Below are 15,256 nucleotides of genomic sequence, written 5' to 3' on the forward strand. Positions count from 1 at the left end.
GATTACAGTGTTGATTCTTTCTGGAAAGCTTCGTCTTCAGGTGGTAAAAAGGCATTTGATGTTTGGACACTGAGACTCCGAGGCGACCGGCTGCTTTTTCTACTGACGATTCTTGTAAATGCCGTATTGATCTTGCTGCTCAGGAATATGTACAGCCATGGATTGATGGCGCTGTTGGCGTGACCAAACCAAAAACACAGAAACTCGACAATCGGCTGAAGAGTTACCTCAACAATCCATGTTTGTATGAGATATCTCATGTGGACCACCTGTGCTGGGAGCCAGCCAAGGGCAAAGGCACAGGTAACAATGATGAGCATCTTAACCACTCTTCTCCTCGAGGTTTCGACTTGCTCTCGGTTTCCTTTCAAATGTTCCAGTCCAGGTGCAACATGGAACCATAACCTCCGTGCGGTAATAGTATACAAGACAGAAATAACACTCAAAGGGATCAGATAGTTGACCACTACTAGGAAGAGGAATATTCCTCGCAGAGCCCACATTGGATCACCCAAAACGTAAACAGATAGCATGCATTTGGAATTGTGGTCTTCCACGGTTTGTACAACAGGGAAAACGGACATAGAAGCCAATGACACGATCCAAATAAATGGTACTGTCAGTTTAGGCTTTCGGAACCAAAGATGGCGGCGGAAGGGATGAACAATGGCATAGTACCTATCGACTGCCACGAATGTCAGGCAGAGGATGGACGCTGTTATAGTGACATAGGCAGTGTATACGATAACTTTGCACGTGATGTCTCCCAATATTCCTGGTATCATCCATAAACCGTCTGTGTAGAGTTGGGCAATCGACCAGGGCATCACAACCAACGTCACCAGCAAATCAGCGATGGCCATGTTGACGAACATGAAGCTTGTCAGCGATCTTACTTCAGGTTTCTTCCACACGATATAGATGAGGAAACCATTCCCCGAAAATGCTACGAGCATCGTGATGACGTACAGGACTATGAGGATAACCACCTCGGTCTCTTTTAACGCCATCTTCGGTTTCTCTTTTTCTGTTGCTAGATAAGATAGATCTGTTGTTAGACAAGATGACCCTAATATTACTATTTGACGAATCACGAGTTAACAGCCTAGCCCCTTAAATCTTATCTGATAGCAACCTCGTTTACAAGATAAAATGAACCACACGCAGTGAGAGTAATCGATTGAGAATTTATAGAGAAAAACTTGTAAGAACTTTTTTTAAAATCAAGCTCACTCTGGTTTAGACCGATATTCCTGGACGTCAATGGAGTAGTGGAAAGGCCGGAAGGAATTGGTGGAAACAGGAACAGGCAAGCGAAAACACATTACGAGTTTCTTGATAAATAATTATAATTTTGTGACTAATAATGAATCTAAGAATCAAAGTGAAGGTAATGCTTAGGTTAAGACTCTAAGTTAGCACAGATTATCAGAAAGAAGCAGTAGCAATAACGATTTCACTTAATCTTTCATTCCCAGTTTAACACCTGGTAGAACAAAAGTAGCACTTGAGATAATGAACGATATAGTATGTAAAGACACCGTCAATGGCACATGTATAGAATCGTTTTGGAAACAGAGAATCGATCTCCCCTTTAATTCGCTTTTCAACATCAACTTATTCCCCTCTAAATTATTGAGTTTAGAGGCGTTAATTGTCTTTTGATTATACATTGCTATGTAACTGCGATAGAATGTATGGAAGACCACTGTCACCTTATAGACTTGTAATCTCTTAGCTCTAAAGGAAGAGAAAATAAGGAAAATAAATACATTTCAAGTTCAATGATCCAAGTGTTTCTTCAGGTTGATGTAGACTAAGAGACACCGTATACCTCTAGACAAGCTTGACAACCTTGCTTCCCTCGTCCAACGGTTTGAAAATTCAGAAGCCCGAGCCTGATGAACTTGATGAACTACTGAGTTTAATCCTGATCAGTCCTCTATTTTAACATTTCAAGATGATTTGTTTTGAATGTTAATGCGGGTATCGGGCACGCATCTCCTCATGACAGCCGGACAGGAATATCAAACTTAAATGCTTATATGTGTGGGGCTTAAAATGAATTGAAATCCAACATGGCTCATATTAATAGTCCAGCCACGTACAACACGGGCTTGTGTCTTCCGCTTTGAAAGTCACTAAAAACTAATTAAAGCTCAAATGCGGCAGAGGTCAAACTAACGAACACCGTTTGGTAGCTATTTCGCTTTGAAGCAAGTCTTATTTTTACATGATGTGATGATGTGTGTGAGGGTTATACTATTTTTGTAAGGATGTAACCCATAACGTAATGAATCTAGGGATAATTGCTTCTTTATCCATCGAATTAGGAAATATTACATAAAACTCTAATCCCCACCATAACAAACGCCTTCACTCTAACCGATTGTCAATGGCGTTTGAGGTAACATGCTGTCACCTTGGGAATTTCACACGCACGTAAACGTAAACTCTACCCGATAAGACAGTAAAAGATAACGCACTCTGTTTGGAGCAACTTTTAAAAGAAAGTTTGCGTCGAGAGGTTGTTGTACTGGATATCTACATTAGGTAATGTTCAAAATGGTATGCGATCGACAAAAATGATCATATAACAAACACGGCCATTATCAGTCCGTTCCTATAATTTAAACCAATTTTTTCTTCGATTTCTCCAATGATTTTGATTCATCAACTTTAGGGAATAAAAACAACAACAAAAACAATAAAAACAAGCTGGAAACCTGCTCTACGCGCGGAAATTCAAGATTAGTTCAAAAAGGCGACTTTGCAGTTTCTCAAGTTTTGTGAAGGTGATGCAGGTGCTCCGTATTTTAAAACACATTTAAATATGTAATTAATCTCCTGGTCTAAGGAACAGGAAGACGAAAAAAAGATAAAGTTGCCTTCGGTGGAGTGTAGATTTGTAATATAGGAAAATGTAGGAAATCTGTGGGAATTTGGGAAAACAGTGTTCCAAGTATGTCATTTTATTTCTCTGCGAGTATGTCGGTTTGTTTTTGATCATTTGGAGCAGCTGTGAGTCGACGACAGACCTTCATTAGAATCTATTAGTTCGAGAAAAAATAATGCACTGTGCAAACAGAACGCAGTTATGTCTAATAATTGAAAATAATAATTTAACTGAAAGGCTTCCTGTAACACAAGGCTTAGAATTCTGTCATCCCAAGATGGATTCCATGGGTCGTTACAATGCACAGAAAGTGTAGACAAATTCCTTACAGAATGTTATGCAATAAATGGCTTGAACCCGGGAGTAACATGTGAAGGTGTAGTCTGATCGTCCGGGTGAGTGTAGTCCTGAGAAGGACTGTTGTCGGTGGTAGTGACTGACGTTTCGACAACCTGTGCGGAAGTCATCAATAGAGTCAAATGATGACTTCCGCACAGGTTGTCGAAACGTCAGTCACTACCACCGACAACAGTCCTTCTCAGGACTACACTCACCCGGACGGTATAGTTGAACCAATGGATGAAAACGTAAAATCCCAGGCATCTTTGAAGTGTAATAAATGAAAGATTGAAAAACTTACAAGAGCCTTTTTTTCAACAAAGATTAACCGTTGTTTGGTAAAAAAAATTCGATATATTATTCAGCCTAAACGTTATCTGAGAACATCAGTTAGTGTTTGTGAAATAGAAATCGCTCGTAAACTTCGTTGATGGAAGGAAAAGGAAACGAAAATATCAGTTTTACCTGCATTAGCGGCATTACTCGAAGACTAGAAATTAAAACAAGACTCACCACAGGATCCTTGCACAACTCAGCCTATTAAAACAACCTTTTAGGTTGCAGGACAACTTGGTATGGCGTCAACATTTCACTTCACGGTGTTTTCGGCTTAGCATACGTAATTAGAAGAAAGCGCACAACGTATTTCAGATCACTCCAATGTCAAAATTGCTTTTTTAAAACTTGTCAATTTAATTCTTATCACATAACCTTTTCTCTTATTTTCATTGCATGCAGATAATTCCCTTTTTTATTTCACAGAGACATGACTTTGAAATTGTCATACGGCTCTGAAATATGCACTGCCATGTTGAAATAGCGGGCGAATATCGAATAAGGAATATATGCCTGAATACATAACTTTCCGTATAGGCATTAAACTCACTTAAAATTTTCATCCCGATATATTTATTTTCGCTTACGGAAATTCGACATCGATTTGTCGATTTTAACACCCAACAGGGTCTGTCGTGAGTAAACAATTGTTTAGTAGGGCAGATAACAAATTAAAAGCTTTCCTTCATGAACTGAATCGACATAGTGTCTTATCGTCATTTTCTTTAATTTAACTTCAAGATTTTCTTGTCAATTTTGGCCTTTATGTCAGTTCTTAGGTACAAAGTCTTTATCGGCACAACTGCTGATAAAAGAGTTAGATTAAAGTATGATGGCTGGTGAATTGACAGAGACACTTTGAAGCTTTACATATCCTGAATTTTTTAGTTAAGGAATACAGTAACTTTTTTTAATTTTTTTTTTAGTAGATCATGTCGCAACGATATCGAAAGAAGCAGCCAGAATCACTTTGTCACGTTTAAATAGTTCGTTTCTGTGCTTGAGTTATTAGCGCTGCGCCGTGCTATGATATAGGAAAGACATTTTTGAAAAATATCTTCAAAACTTGCATCTGCGAAATTATTTGACGCCGTACTACCCAAATATTTGTCTTCAGCCTGTGAGACGAAATTTCTTCGCGTTTTTGCTCAGGCGTAAAAAAGGAGAAAACTTTGCGAAAACGGAAGCTAATTTGAAAAATTAAAGTTTCTCATAAACTCTCTTTCGTTAAAATGCAAATTGAGGAAAGATCTCTATGATAATTAAACAAGAAAAATTGGATAAGATATTGCGACAGCTAACATTCGTATGGCCGGCTGACTGAATGTTGAAATAGACATGAAAAATTTCCATAAACACCAGCTCAGCTTAACCTGAGCGAATTATTTTAAGTCTCCATAGTTAGTGTCACATTAGCATTCGGGTTGTCTAAATCGTTCTTTTTAGCCTGCAGCACTTATATGGTTGAGGAATCATTGAAGCATCAGGCAAACCTAGGAAGTGGGCCTCATAATAAGAAAATCAGAGAGACTTAACTATCTTTCAACTATCGTTAGCGCCATTTTTATTTTCATCCTCAAGATAAAAGCTCATGCGGGTATGCAAATCATCAAGAGACTGAACTACAGCATATGAAGCTCCTGCCTAGAGTCAAGTTACATCAGAAGAATGACGCTTGCATGATCCACAATTGAATCAGGTTCAGTGTATTTTGGCGTATAGCTCTGTGGCTGCCTTGGTGGCTCAATTAAAAGTGTGAGCAGAAATGAGCAAAGGCAATGAGAGTGTAAGTTCTTTACAGAGCTGTTTAAAGGGAATGACGTTTCCCTCATGTGACACGCTGGCTGAGCAAACAGATATGACAAAAGCGCATGTAAATCAACAATCTTGTCGGAGTGGATGTCTTAACCTTTTAAGAAGCATCATTACTCACCCCGCACCGTTTTACAAAAAGACATATGTTGTGTATTTTTTTTTTTTTAATTTTATCATATGTAAAATCCAATTTCGGTAAAAGAAATTTCAAAATAACTGACATCCGTTTTTTTTTTAAGTGGTTCCGTCGATTAGCAGTTGATGTCGTAGAAAACTGTGATATCGTTAAAAGTCCCAATTAACGCATGCAAATCTTATATGCCAATTGCAGTTTTGTTGTGGTTAGCCTCAAAATACTCTTGAACTGATGACCAACAACGAATAAATTCTTTCTTCCCCAAGCTCTACTGTGCGTAATAAAACTTCGCACTTAGCTAGCGTGGGTTAAAGAAATGGAAGTTGCAGGTACGGTTGAACCTTGGAAGAAAAATCACTTCCATCAAGCAACGATTTCGTTGAAGATGACAACGAAACTGACAAAAGGGGTTCTCTCGTTGTCTGGGACATGATAAGTTGGAGAAATGAGGGTTGGTTTGGGCTAACTAATTTTTTTTTTTAACGCAACTGAAGGGGCTTCTAGTCATAATAAAGACGTCTGTTTCGTGATCAACCCAAAAAGACACAGTCCCACTATTTCAGAAAGGTCAAAATTGGTTTAAAATCGTTTCAAATGCGGCCACCTTTCTTGATCTCTTCTGTTGTAAGTTAAGTTACCTTTTTAATTAAAACTTATCTTCCGGATAAAATTTGGTTTTACATCATTCTTTTGGTGTCATGAGTCAAAACATGGTTCAGTCATGAATATTTTTAACTCAGCTGCATTGGAAGGGTTAAAAGGTATTACAACCGTGATAAACATCGGATCGGACAAAAAAGGAAATATCGCATATGGGTGCATAATTGAAGAATCTTCTGGCTTTTCAGAACTAAAGAAAAAGATAGAGCCGGACGTAAATCAGAGATGTCATACCTTATATCCTCATCTTTACTTTCTTGAGTTATCAATACTTAATGCGTTTGATCCCAAATTTCCTATTTTAATGGTAGTGTGTAAATCAATAAATCTGACGTTTCCAAGAAGTCTCACTTTCAAGTGCTTGAATTTTTCAGATGCTAAATCACCACTCAGCAACTGTCCGAGCCACAAACGAACCCACAGTTGCATACCCATTTAAGAAAAATAAATTGTTATTTCACATGTCGTACGGTCATTGAGGTTGTAGAGAAACTGTGATAAGACAGAAAATTAAATAGATTAAAAATAATTTTGTTTCTCGACCAGACGCATCAAGCAGATATTACTAGTTCCAGTATGGCTGCCAAATGGTAGCAATATTTAATCCTTAAATTATTGATTTGATGTAAACCATATATTTGTGAATTTAAACTTTTTTGATTTAAATTTAAACCTTTTTCATTTAAATTTAAACTTTTTATTTAAATTTAAACTTTTTTATATAGAGTTAAGCCTTTTTTATTTAAATTTAAACTTTTTTAATTTAAATTTGAACTTGAAAATTTTCATTTATTCTTCCTGGGGCGAGCGCGGTCAAGCCTCACTCTCATGTGACGGACGAGAAGACGACAAGGCTCTGCTCGTGGCATCATGTCGGCAAGTTCTTCGTCCGACCTTGATAAAGTTTCAAAGCTCCTTAATGAAGCATCAAAGATTCTTGCTGATACTAACAAGAGTTCACCTCAATCTGTGTCTTCGACTTCTATTCAGGATACACTGAATAGAGCAAATAATATGCTAAGAGAGAGCTCGGCTTCTGGGTTATGCCGACGTCTTAATCGAAGCGAACGACTGAGATCTGCATCTAGAGGAAATTATAAGCAAGTTAAAGAAAAGAAAATGAAGCCAAAAGAGCAAAAACCAATAGAATTTGCTCTCCTTTGCTGTTTTGAAGATGAAGAAATGCAAGACGACGGTTGCTCTCCTAATTTGAAGTGGGACTCAATTTTAACTTCTGGAATGCTGATGTTGACTGACGAGGACGGCGAAAACATTATCAGAAATAAGATTCTTGATTCACTCAAGAAGAAATACTCATTGATGGGCATGAATGATTTTGAATTTGTCAAGGTAAGACACAAAGCTATTTCAACTCTCCAACTTGGGTCAGGCACTGAATATAGCTATGCTGTAGTAAAGAAAATGGCTGGTCAGGGACTGCTTTATGTCAAAATAAAGCAGGGATTTGAGTTTATCTATGATGATGCCCTTGTGGATGGAAAAGATCTCAGTGACGAAATTTCTATCACTGCCATTGTGAAGTCAGAAAAAGGTCTCAATGATCCTTTGCAGGGATCCAGTTCCTCTTCTCTAGATGCAACCACAAAAGGGGCACAAATGGGGAAAGATAAAGGGGATGAATTTTCCACACCACCCCACTGTCATGAAGTAGTGAGTGCCCTGATTCAGGGTATTGACGCTGAAAAACTCACTGATCCAGCAGAAATATTAAAATTTCTACAAAAGAGCCTCATCCCTGGTAGAAAATTAGACATTGAAAGCGAGTCTCAATATGATGAAGCCTATGATAATACTAACTTCATTTGTGCTGATCGACAAAACCTCTCGCAAACAACCCTCTCAGAGCTTGCTGGAATTAAAGATTACACTATGACCTTTGAAGTCGAGTTCATAGGGGAGATGGCAAAAGACCTTGGGGGACCAAGAAAGGAGTGGATCAGACTTATGAACTGCGAAATAAAGAAGAAATATCTCGATAATGGTCTTTATACCTATCTTTCAGAAGATTATTACTACTATTCAGTACTACTACTACCATTCAGTATTCTCCGATAATGAAAGCAGGACTAAATGTTATTGATACTATTGAAAACAAAAGAAATGAATGTCTGGATATAATGTAACAAATTGTAACTGTCAAACACACTTTAGAGGTGTGTCATACAGTGAGTCTGAATCAGATGTACATATCAGTTACAAGGGGCCTTAAGGAATCAGGACTGCAACGCCAAGGAAGACTGATTAAAAAATGAATTTCTACTCTTAGTCAGAATTTCAAACATGGCTGCAGGAGCTTACTGTCTCATATGGCGCCACAGCTCAACTTCAGCATGACGTATAAAAGTAGCGTTGAGTTCCAAATGAAAATGAAAATAATTTGCCGTCGCGGTTTCGGTTCGCAGACGACGCAAATTTTGGCGATTTCACGTTGTTGTTTTGCATAGGACGGCTAAGAAATGTACAAAGTTTCAAAACGAACGTGCTGAGCTATTGTTCTGTCAATTAGATCTCTTGTTTTTCCACGTCCTCGTTGCCTTCCGCCGTCGTGGTTGCTTAAGGTCCCTACTAGTACTAGTTTAACATGATAGGAGAATGTGTCGTCACCAAGAACAATGAAGATATTTTTGTACTATTTTTTTGGCTCACAAAATCAAAATACAAACCCCAAAGAATAAGCTTTTTGAGAATCATAGTCACATGAGTGCATTGTGAGCTTGTGTTAACATTCAACCAAAAGTCCATTTTGTCTATTTCAGTTCCATTGCTTGGGAGCAATAGGATTTTTTGATTTCATGTCATAGTGTTATAGGGCAATTGAACCATGAAAATCTGATCATGGAATAACTTTGTATTTTACAAGGGTAATTGTAAAAGGTGTAATTTCTTACACCTATTGGCAGAAACGTCGTCTAAGAAATAGAACTTTAGCACATTAGTAATAATACAAAGAAAAGCGTTCCTATTTTTCTTTTGTATTTTAATATATTCCTAACATGCTAAAGTACTAGAGTTATTTTTTTCCAAGGCCAACATTTATGCGATAAGGTGTATTTAAATTGTTAAGGCTGTTTGACATTTATTTGTGTAAGTGTAGCAGATATCTTGGTATAGAGAATACGCACAAAATACCTATGCAGTAAGAACATGTGGGGATTGACTCCTGCACATTATGATTTAGTAGTTCAGTGCCGTTAGGTTCAAGGTCATTTAAAATTCTAAGGAATCAGCATTTATTTCCTCATAAGGACATGATAACCACAAGAGGACATTGTTTAGGAAAAAGTTCCAGTTTTCATTTCTAGTTCAATACAATTTTGATCAGTTAGATGGTCATAAAGATAGTGACCTAGCTTGGTCATGTATACAGTTAATATTGCAGTTTGAATAAAAGCATTTTAATAATTTTTTTTGGAAATTTGGAAATTTTCAATTGTTGCAAATAATTTCCAACCCATGATATTCTCAACAAAATTACCTGATTCTGATTGGCCGAAAGGAGAAAAATTTATCGTAAATTGTACTCTGCAGTATACAATGACCTTAAACCCAAATTTAGCTTTTCTTTTCATTGCAATGTTTTTACCTTTTATTGTACTTAATTCAATTAGAAATCATATTAAACTCGTCTCCAATTGTGTTTGACAAATTTCTGATGCAAACTTAGAAACTTACAAATTACCCGCTTAAGTGATTTCTACAGATCTTGGTCTTCCTTGAAGTAATTTTGTTGAGTGTATTATTTGTACTGCAATGTAGAAACATTATTTTTCTTGATTTTCCATCACAACAGCCATGGATGACAAATTTCCATCTAATAAGAAAGTGATGGCCATCAATATGCCACAAGGAATTTGGCCATTTAACAAAGTACTTCCTTCTAGATACAACTCTTCCCCGTCTCAAGATTGTATTATGGGGATCAACATTATTGAGAGCTGACCTTATTCTACCTCTATGTACATGTAGACCCAAAGAATGAAAATATCCTGTCATAAAAGGCTCACCTGTAGTACAGCCATGACGAGAAATAAAGTTTTTGATGATATCTTCGATCCTTTCATCAGAAATATCAGAAAACTTCTGCAAATGGCCTAAATCATATTCTGCTACGCGTCGCATAATGGTCCATCTTGACACTCCAAACTTTTTTTTGATATTGTGGCCCAAGAGAAATTCAAACCAGGTAATTCTATGAGCAATTCTTTGGGAATATAGAATTTCGTTCGACCCGGACCTTCACTTTCTAAAACAGACGACGGAAGCTTGACATTGCGTTTTAACGACACCCCCTGATGTAAGTTATAAAGCGTAATAAATTCTCTCTCGATTTCAGAGAAAACGTCTTCAATTTTTTCCAAGTTTTTTAGATCTTCTGGATATCAAGATCAGTCAAATCTAAAATTCCAGCCAAAAACTCAACAGTTTTGCTCAGCAGGTCAAGGTGTGCTAACAAGTCAGCCATAAAATCTTCTTCGTATTCTTTTTCTTTTCTCTGAATATCTAACTTCCTCGATTCCATGAAAACAGACGCTAAAAATCTTTCGACTTCTTCACCGACATCCAACTGGCTGTTTGCCGCCATGATGCCACGAGCACAGCCTAGTCCTCTTCCCGTCCTTCACATGAGAATGAGGCCTCGCCGCGCTCGCCCCAGGAAGATTAAATGAAAATTTGCAAGTTCAAATTTAAATTAAAAAAAGTTTAAATTTAAATAAAAAATGATTAAATTTAAATAAAAAGGTTTAAATTAAAATCAAAAAGTTTAAATTTAAATGAAAAGGTTTAAATTCAAATCCAAAAAGTTTAAATTCACAAATATATGGCCTACATAAAATCAATAATTTAAGGATTAAATATTGCTACCGTTTGGCAGCCATATTCCATCCAATTTGACAGATTTCAAATGGTAATTAGCGTAATAATTGTGCGTAATGCACTGAACAAACCCCACAACTCTAGAACTTCCTGCAAGCATTAGTCTCCATCGCAGCCGTTGTTTGGGCTCGTCACGGAACGCTTCCTCCCCCACCAACCTGGGAGGGAGCGTTGTGTGACAAGCCCAGACAACGGCTGGGAAGGAGACTATGCAAGCATGGGTAACCTCGTCTTTTAAGTGTGACCGAACACCCGACCGATTTTTGATATTTATGAAAATTATTTTCTACTCCGAAAGTTTGTTTGGGAATACCTATGAACTTCTTCTCGTTGCTTGCATTATCTTCAAACTCTTGCGTTACCATCAGAACATCCCGTTCCTTTTACCTTGCCGCCGAACGTTTTTGAAAAAAAAAAAAAAAAAAAAAAAACCTGGATATCATTGATCTTTACAGTTAGTTGGAAGACATAAACATTTTCATATCATTTTTATCGTGTCCAATCGATGTGATATAGTGAGATATGGGCGCCTGCCTGACGAACGATAATTTGTAGTTGTCGCAAACGTGCTTGTCTTAATTAATTGCTCGCAATGTATTAAATGTCACTTAGTTTTTTTTCGCAGGAGAATGTGACTAGTGGGGTAAAGAAAAATTACTCGGTGGACTCATACAGTGCTTGGAAAGGCACATGATGTTGAAAATCAGCTTTGGTCAAGGGTGGCGACTGAGAATTTACCACACACGGTGTACCACCATTTCGAGCTCCAATTTATTCGCTTACAATAAAATGGTTTGAGAAAGTTCATAAAATAAATAACTGAAATTTGTGTTGAATATGGAAAAGGTAAGCATAGCTTTCAGTTCGAAGCGAAGGTCAGCAAGGAAAACTTACATGCCTGTACATCTCGTTGGAAGTCTTCGTTTTGGCAGTTCTGAGGTTTTGCAGGGTTCGGCAAGCCATCGTCGCGGGTTATTTTTGCCGGCTGACCTTTCTTTAATATTTCACTTTCCGGTAGCTTGTGGAGGCTTACACCTTTTCCTTTTGAATTTTAGTCTGTATTTTGACATTCAATCACATGACAGTTCGCCTCAATTCAACGATAGAGTACCGAAGTCGTGACGTCAAGTTACCAGGGAGGCGCTTTGGAAGGTTCTAAACAAACTTATCAATATGGCGTCTTGAGTCGTGTAACGCAATGCTCACTTAGTAAAATGATTGAGTGCTTTACTCCTGACTGTAATCTCCAGTCAGAGAGGGAAACGTGTACGTTTAACAGATTTCCTAAACACCCTGGTGAGTTTGAACGATAGATAAAACTTCTAAGGTAAGAATTATTTGCGATTCTCTCCACGCTTTGATTGCTGACATTGCGTGATCGTCGAAGATTAAAAATAACCGTGATCTTTTGACCTTAAACCTTTTTTAATGGTATAGCTTTTGAAAAATATAATCTGAAGGTTCTTTATCGTAGTATAAAGTAATTTAAACGATCCTTTTAATTATTATTTTGTAGACGACATGACGGAAAGCCAAGTTGTTGCTCGGTTGTTTGCAGCTGCCATTTTCGTGGTAAATTGAAAGTCAATGGTCCCGAAATATTTAAAAGGAAGTGCAGACAATTCTTTTCCAACGTCTGAAACACGAAAGCCTAAAGTTGCTTAAAAAGGAAAGTTACCTCCTAAGAATCAAGAATCGATATTGGTAGAAGAGATAGCAAAAATGCACAAAAGGTCAAACAGGTCAACAAGGACAAAGCGCCGAACAAATTTTGACTATTTATATGTCGGAACTGACGTAATATCCAAGATGGCGTTTTTCTAACCGCGGAAGTTGTAAAAATGGGCAACTTCAAAGCGTTGTTGTCGCCAACACAAAGAAAACTGGACAAAATGGCAGTTATTTTCAAACTCCTGAGGAAAAAGTCTTCTAATTGTGATAAACTTTTTCTAGACCGTACCTTCCCTTTAAGCAAAAAGTTAATTAAGCATACTTTACCTTCTTCCAAAGTGATGACTATATTTTCATCAGAGTTTTATGTTTAAATATTCTAGATGAACATAATTGGGGGGTCTTTAAGAGGTGGTACATTTTCATTTAAAAGGCATACATCTTAAAAGATGTCTTCAATTGAATCTTTTGTATAACCGCGATAAAATGTGGTGAAAATGTGGCCTACGTCCTAATTACCATTTTCCGGTCTAACGTTTAACCGAGGAATAATCTATTGGACAGCAGATATCCATTTCACGCAATTCCTTGCGTCCGTGAGTACGTGTTCACCTCTACTATTCGAAGTGATTTCCAAGTCCACTAATTCTTAGGATGATTGAGTGCTGAAATAATGATATACCACTTCCACGAATATGAAATTACGATTTACCTGCGAGGTCAGCGGCACCAAGGCGTAATTACCCAAGAGTTTGAATGGCACACCACAATATTATTAATTGAGCCGGTTGGGTCTATTACGAACACTAGAAGGTAGCATATCACCCATGGAGTCTGTCTTATCAAGCGGTCTTTCAAATATCAGCGATATCAACTGAAAAAGAAATATGAAACTGAAAATAAGGAGGAGAATGATCTATGCAAATAATATCTGACTGTCAATAGAGCTTGGCATTCAGAGTGACGTTTATCTGATGTTACAAGCAGGCTGGACAATAATAAAGTGATTAGGTCCAATGTTTTCTTGTGCCCGACGTCAGGTCTCATCAGATCTACTCAAAACCTTGTTTTAAGTAGGTTTCTTATTTGGCTTTTCATGCAGATCTGATTGGTTTCCTTAGATCGATATTTTCGAATCCAACCGACGACACTCTGATGCCCTGTTTTTCACATTCATAATTATTCCGGATGGTTGTTTTTCGAAAATGCCATTTTTAACTGACTTGAAGACATATTCTAAACTTTTAACCTAAGATGGCCTTCGAGGGTTATTTTACAATTTTGATTCAGCAAGTCTAAATGATACGCTGCAAAATGTAATAATCGCCGCAAAATGTAAAGCTAACGCAAAATTAAATGCCTTCATATCGACGCCTAATGTAACAAATCACTCAACGCAAAATGTAATAAATTTTCAACCCGAATGGTACTAACTTCTTTAACGCATTGTCTAATAACGAAAAATGTAATAGCTTTCGAATGACCTTACCCATCGTAGATTATATGAATCAAATAAAAGACTTTAAGGTTTCCTTGTAATCTCTAAAGGCAGGGTTCCCCGCTTGTGAATTAATACTAAAGCATTAACTCTGATTTAACTACCATTTACTCGCTCAACAATTGTTCTATATTTTAGCTATTGAACACCAGAGGGTGGGTACATTTCGCTGACCCCCAGTCCATGGACTACCCTCGATGGATTACCTAAATGGACTACCCATATGGACTACCCATATGGACTACCCATATGGACTACCCATATGGACTACCCATATGGACTACCCATATGGACTACCCATATGGACTACCTAAATGGACTACCCATATGGACTACCCATATGGACTACCCATATGGACTACCCATATGGACTACCCATATGGACTACCCATATGGACTACCCATATGGACTACCCATATGGACTACCCATATGGACTACCCATATGGACTACTCATATGGACTACCCATATGGACTACCCATATGGACTACCCATATGGACTACCCATATGGACTACCCTAGATTACCTACCTTTAAAAAGACAGAGATCGATAATAGATGGTCGCCATTTTGTTTTCTTAATACCGCTGGTCAGCTGTTCTTCCTTTGTTCTTTATTCATTCATCGCGCGTGAAGGGTGGTGAGTAATTCGAATTTACAATATTGTATCTTATAAGCTGTCACTGTCACTGTCTTATAAGCTTGGCTATCCTCGAGAGGTAGGACATCGGCTTTTTTTATCTTTAGATCCTTCGAACATAGTTATGTCTGGTTGCGACAAAAGGGTGGCACTTGTCGCAAGCACGCGATGACAGATTTTATGTCCAATGTAAACACCAAATGTATTAGTGCGGCCCCTGCCTTTCTTTGTCGGTAAGTGTAACTATTTCCTGCTATGTCAGCAGGAAATATTTATATTCTAGGAAATATCTCTTGGCCCAGCTCTACAGTGTAGTTATTTTCACGGATATTGCGATCTTCAGACGATTAGAGTAGTACATTGAAGCT

At 37.7% G+C, this 15,256-nt stretch overlaps 1 protein-coding gene across 4 annotated transcripts in view; it reads right to left on the reverse strand.

Moving 5' to 3' along the window:
- LOC148723861 (orexin/Hypocretin receptor type 1-like) overlaps nucleotides 1–13,631 on the reverse strand; it is a 13,833-nt gene extending 202 nt beyond the window's left edge. The window contains exons 1-3 of one of the 4 annotated variants that reach the window (XM_088734365.1): nucleotides 13,462–13,631; nucleotides 1,716–1,740; nucleotides 1–1,033 (exon numbers count right to left, since the gene is read on the reverse strand). The exon at nucleotides 1–1,033 is cut by the window's left edge and continues 202 nt beyond it. In XM_088734365.1, coding sequence (XP_088590491.1) covers nucleotides 3–1,010 — 1,008 coding nt within the window. In that variant the 5' untranslated portion in view covers nucleotides 1,011–1,033; nucleotides 1,716–1,740; nucleotides 13,462–13,631 and the 3' untranslated portion in view covers nucleotides 1–2. Of the gene's footprint in view, nucleotides 1,034–1,715; nucleotides 1,741–1,834; nucleotides 1,953–13,461 lie in introns of those variants that run through there. The other 3 variants (XM_088734363.1, XM_088734367.1, XM_088734364.1) reach the window with 3 other exon arrangements.
- Between the last annotated feature and the right edge of the window lie 1,625 nt (nucleotides 13,632–15,256).

The sequence above is a fragment of the Stylophora pistillata genome, chromosome 9, assembly GCF_964205215.1.
Source record: "Stylophora pistillata chromosome 9, jaStyPist1.2, whole genome shotgun sequence".
Classification (NCBI taxonomy): domain Eukaryota; kingdom Metazoa; phylum Cnidaria; class Anthozoa; order Scleractinia; family Pocilloporidae; genus Stylophora; species Stylophora pistillata.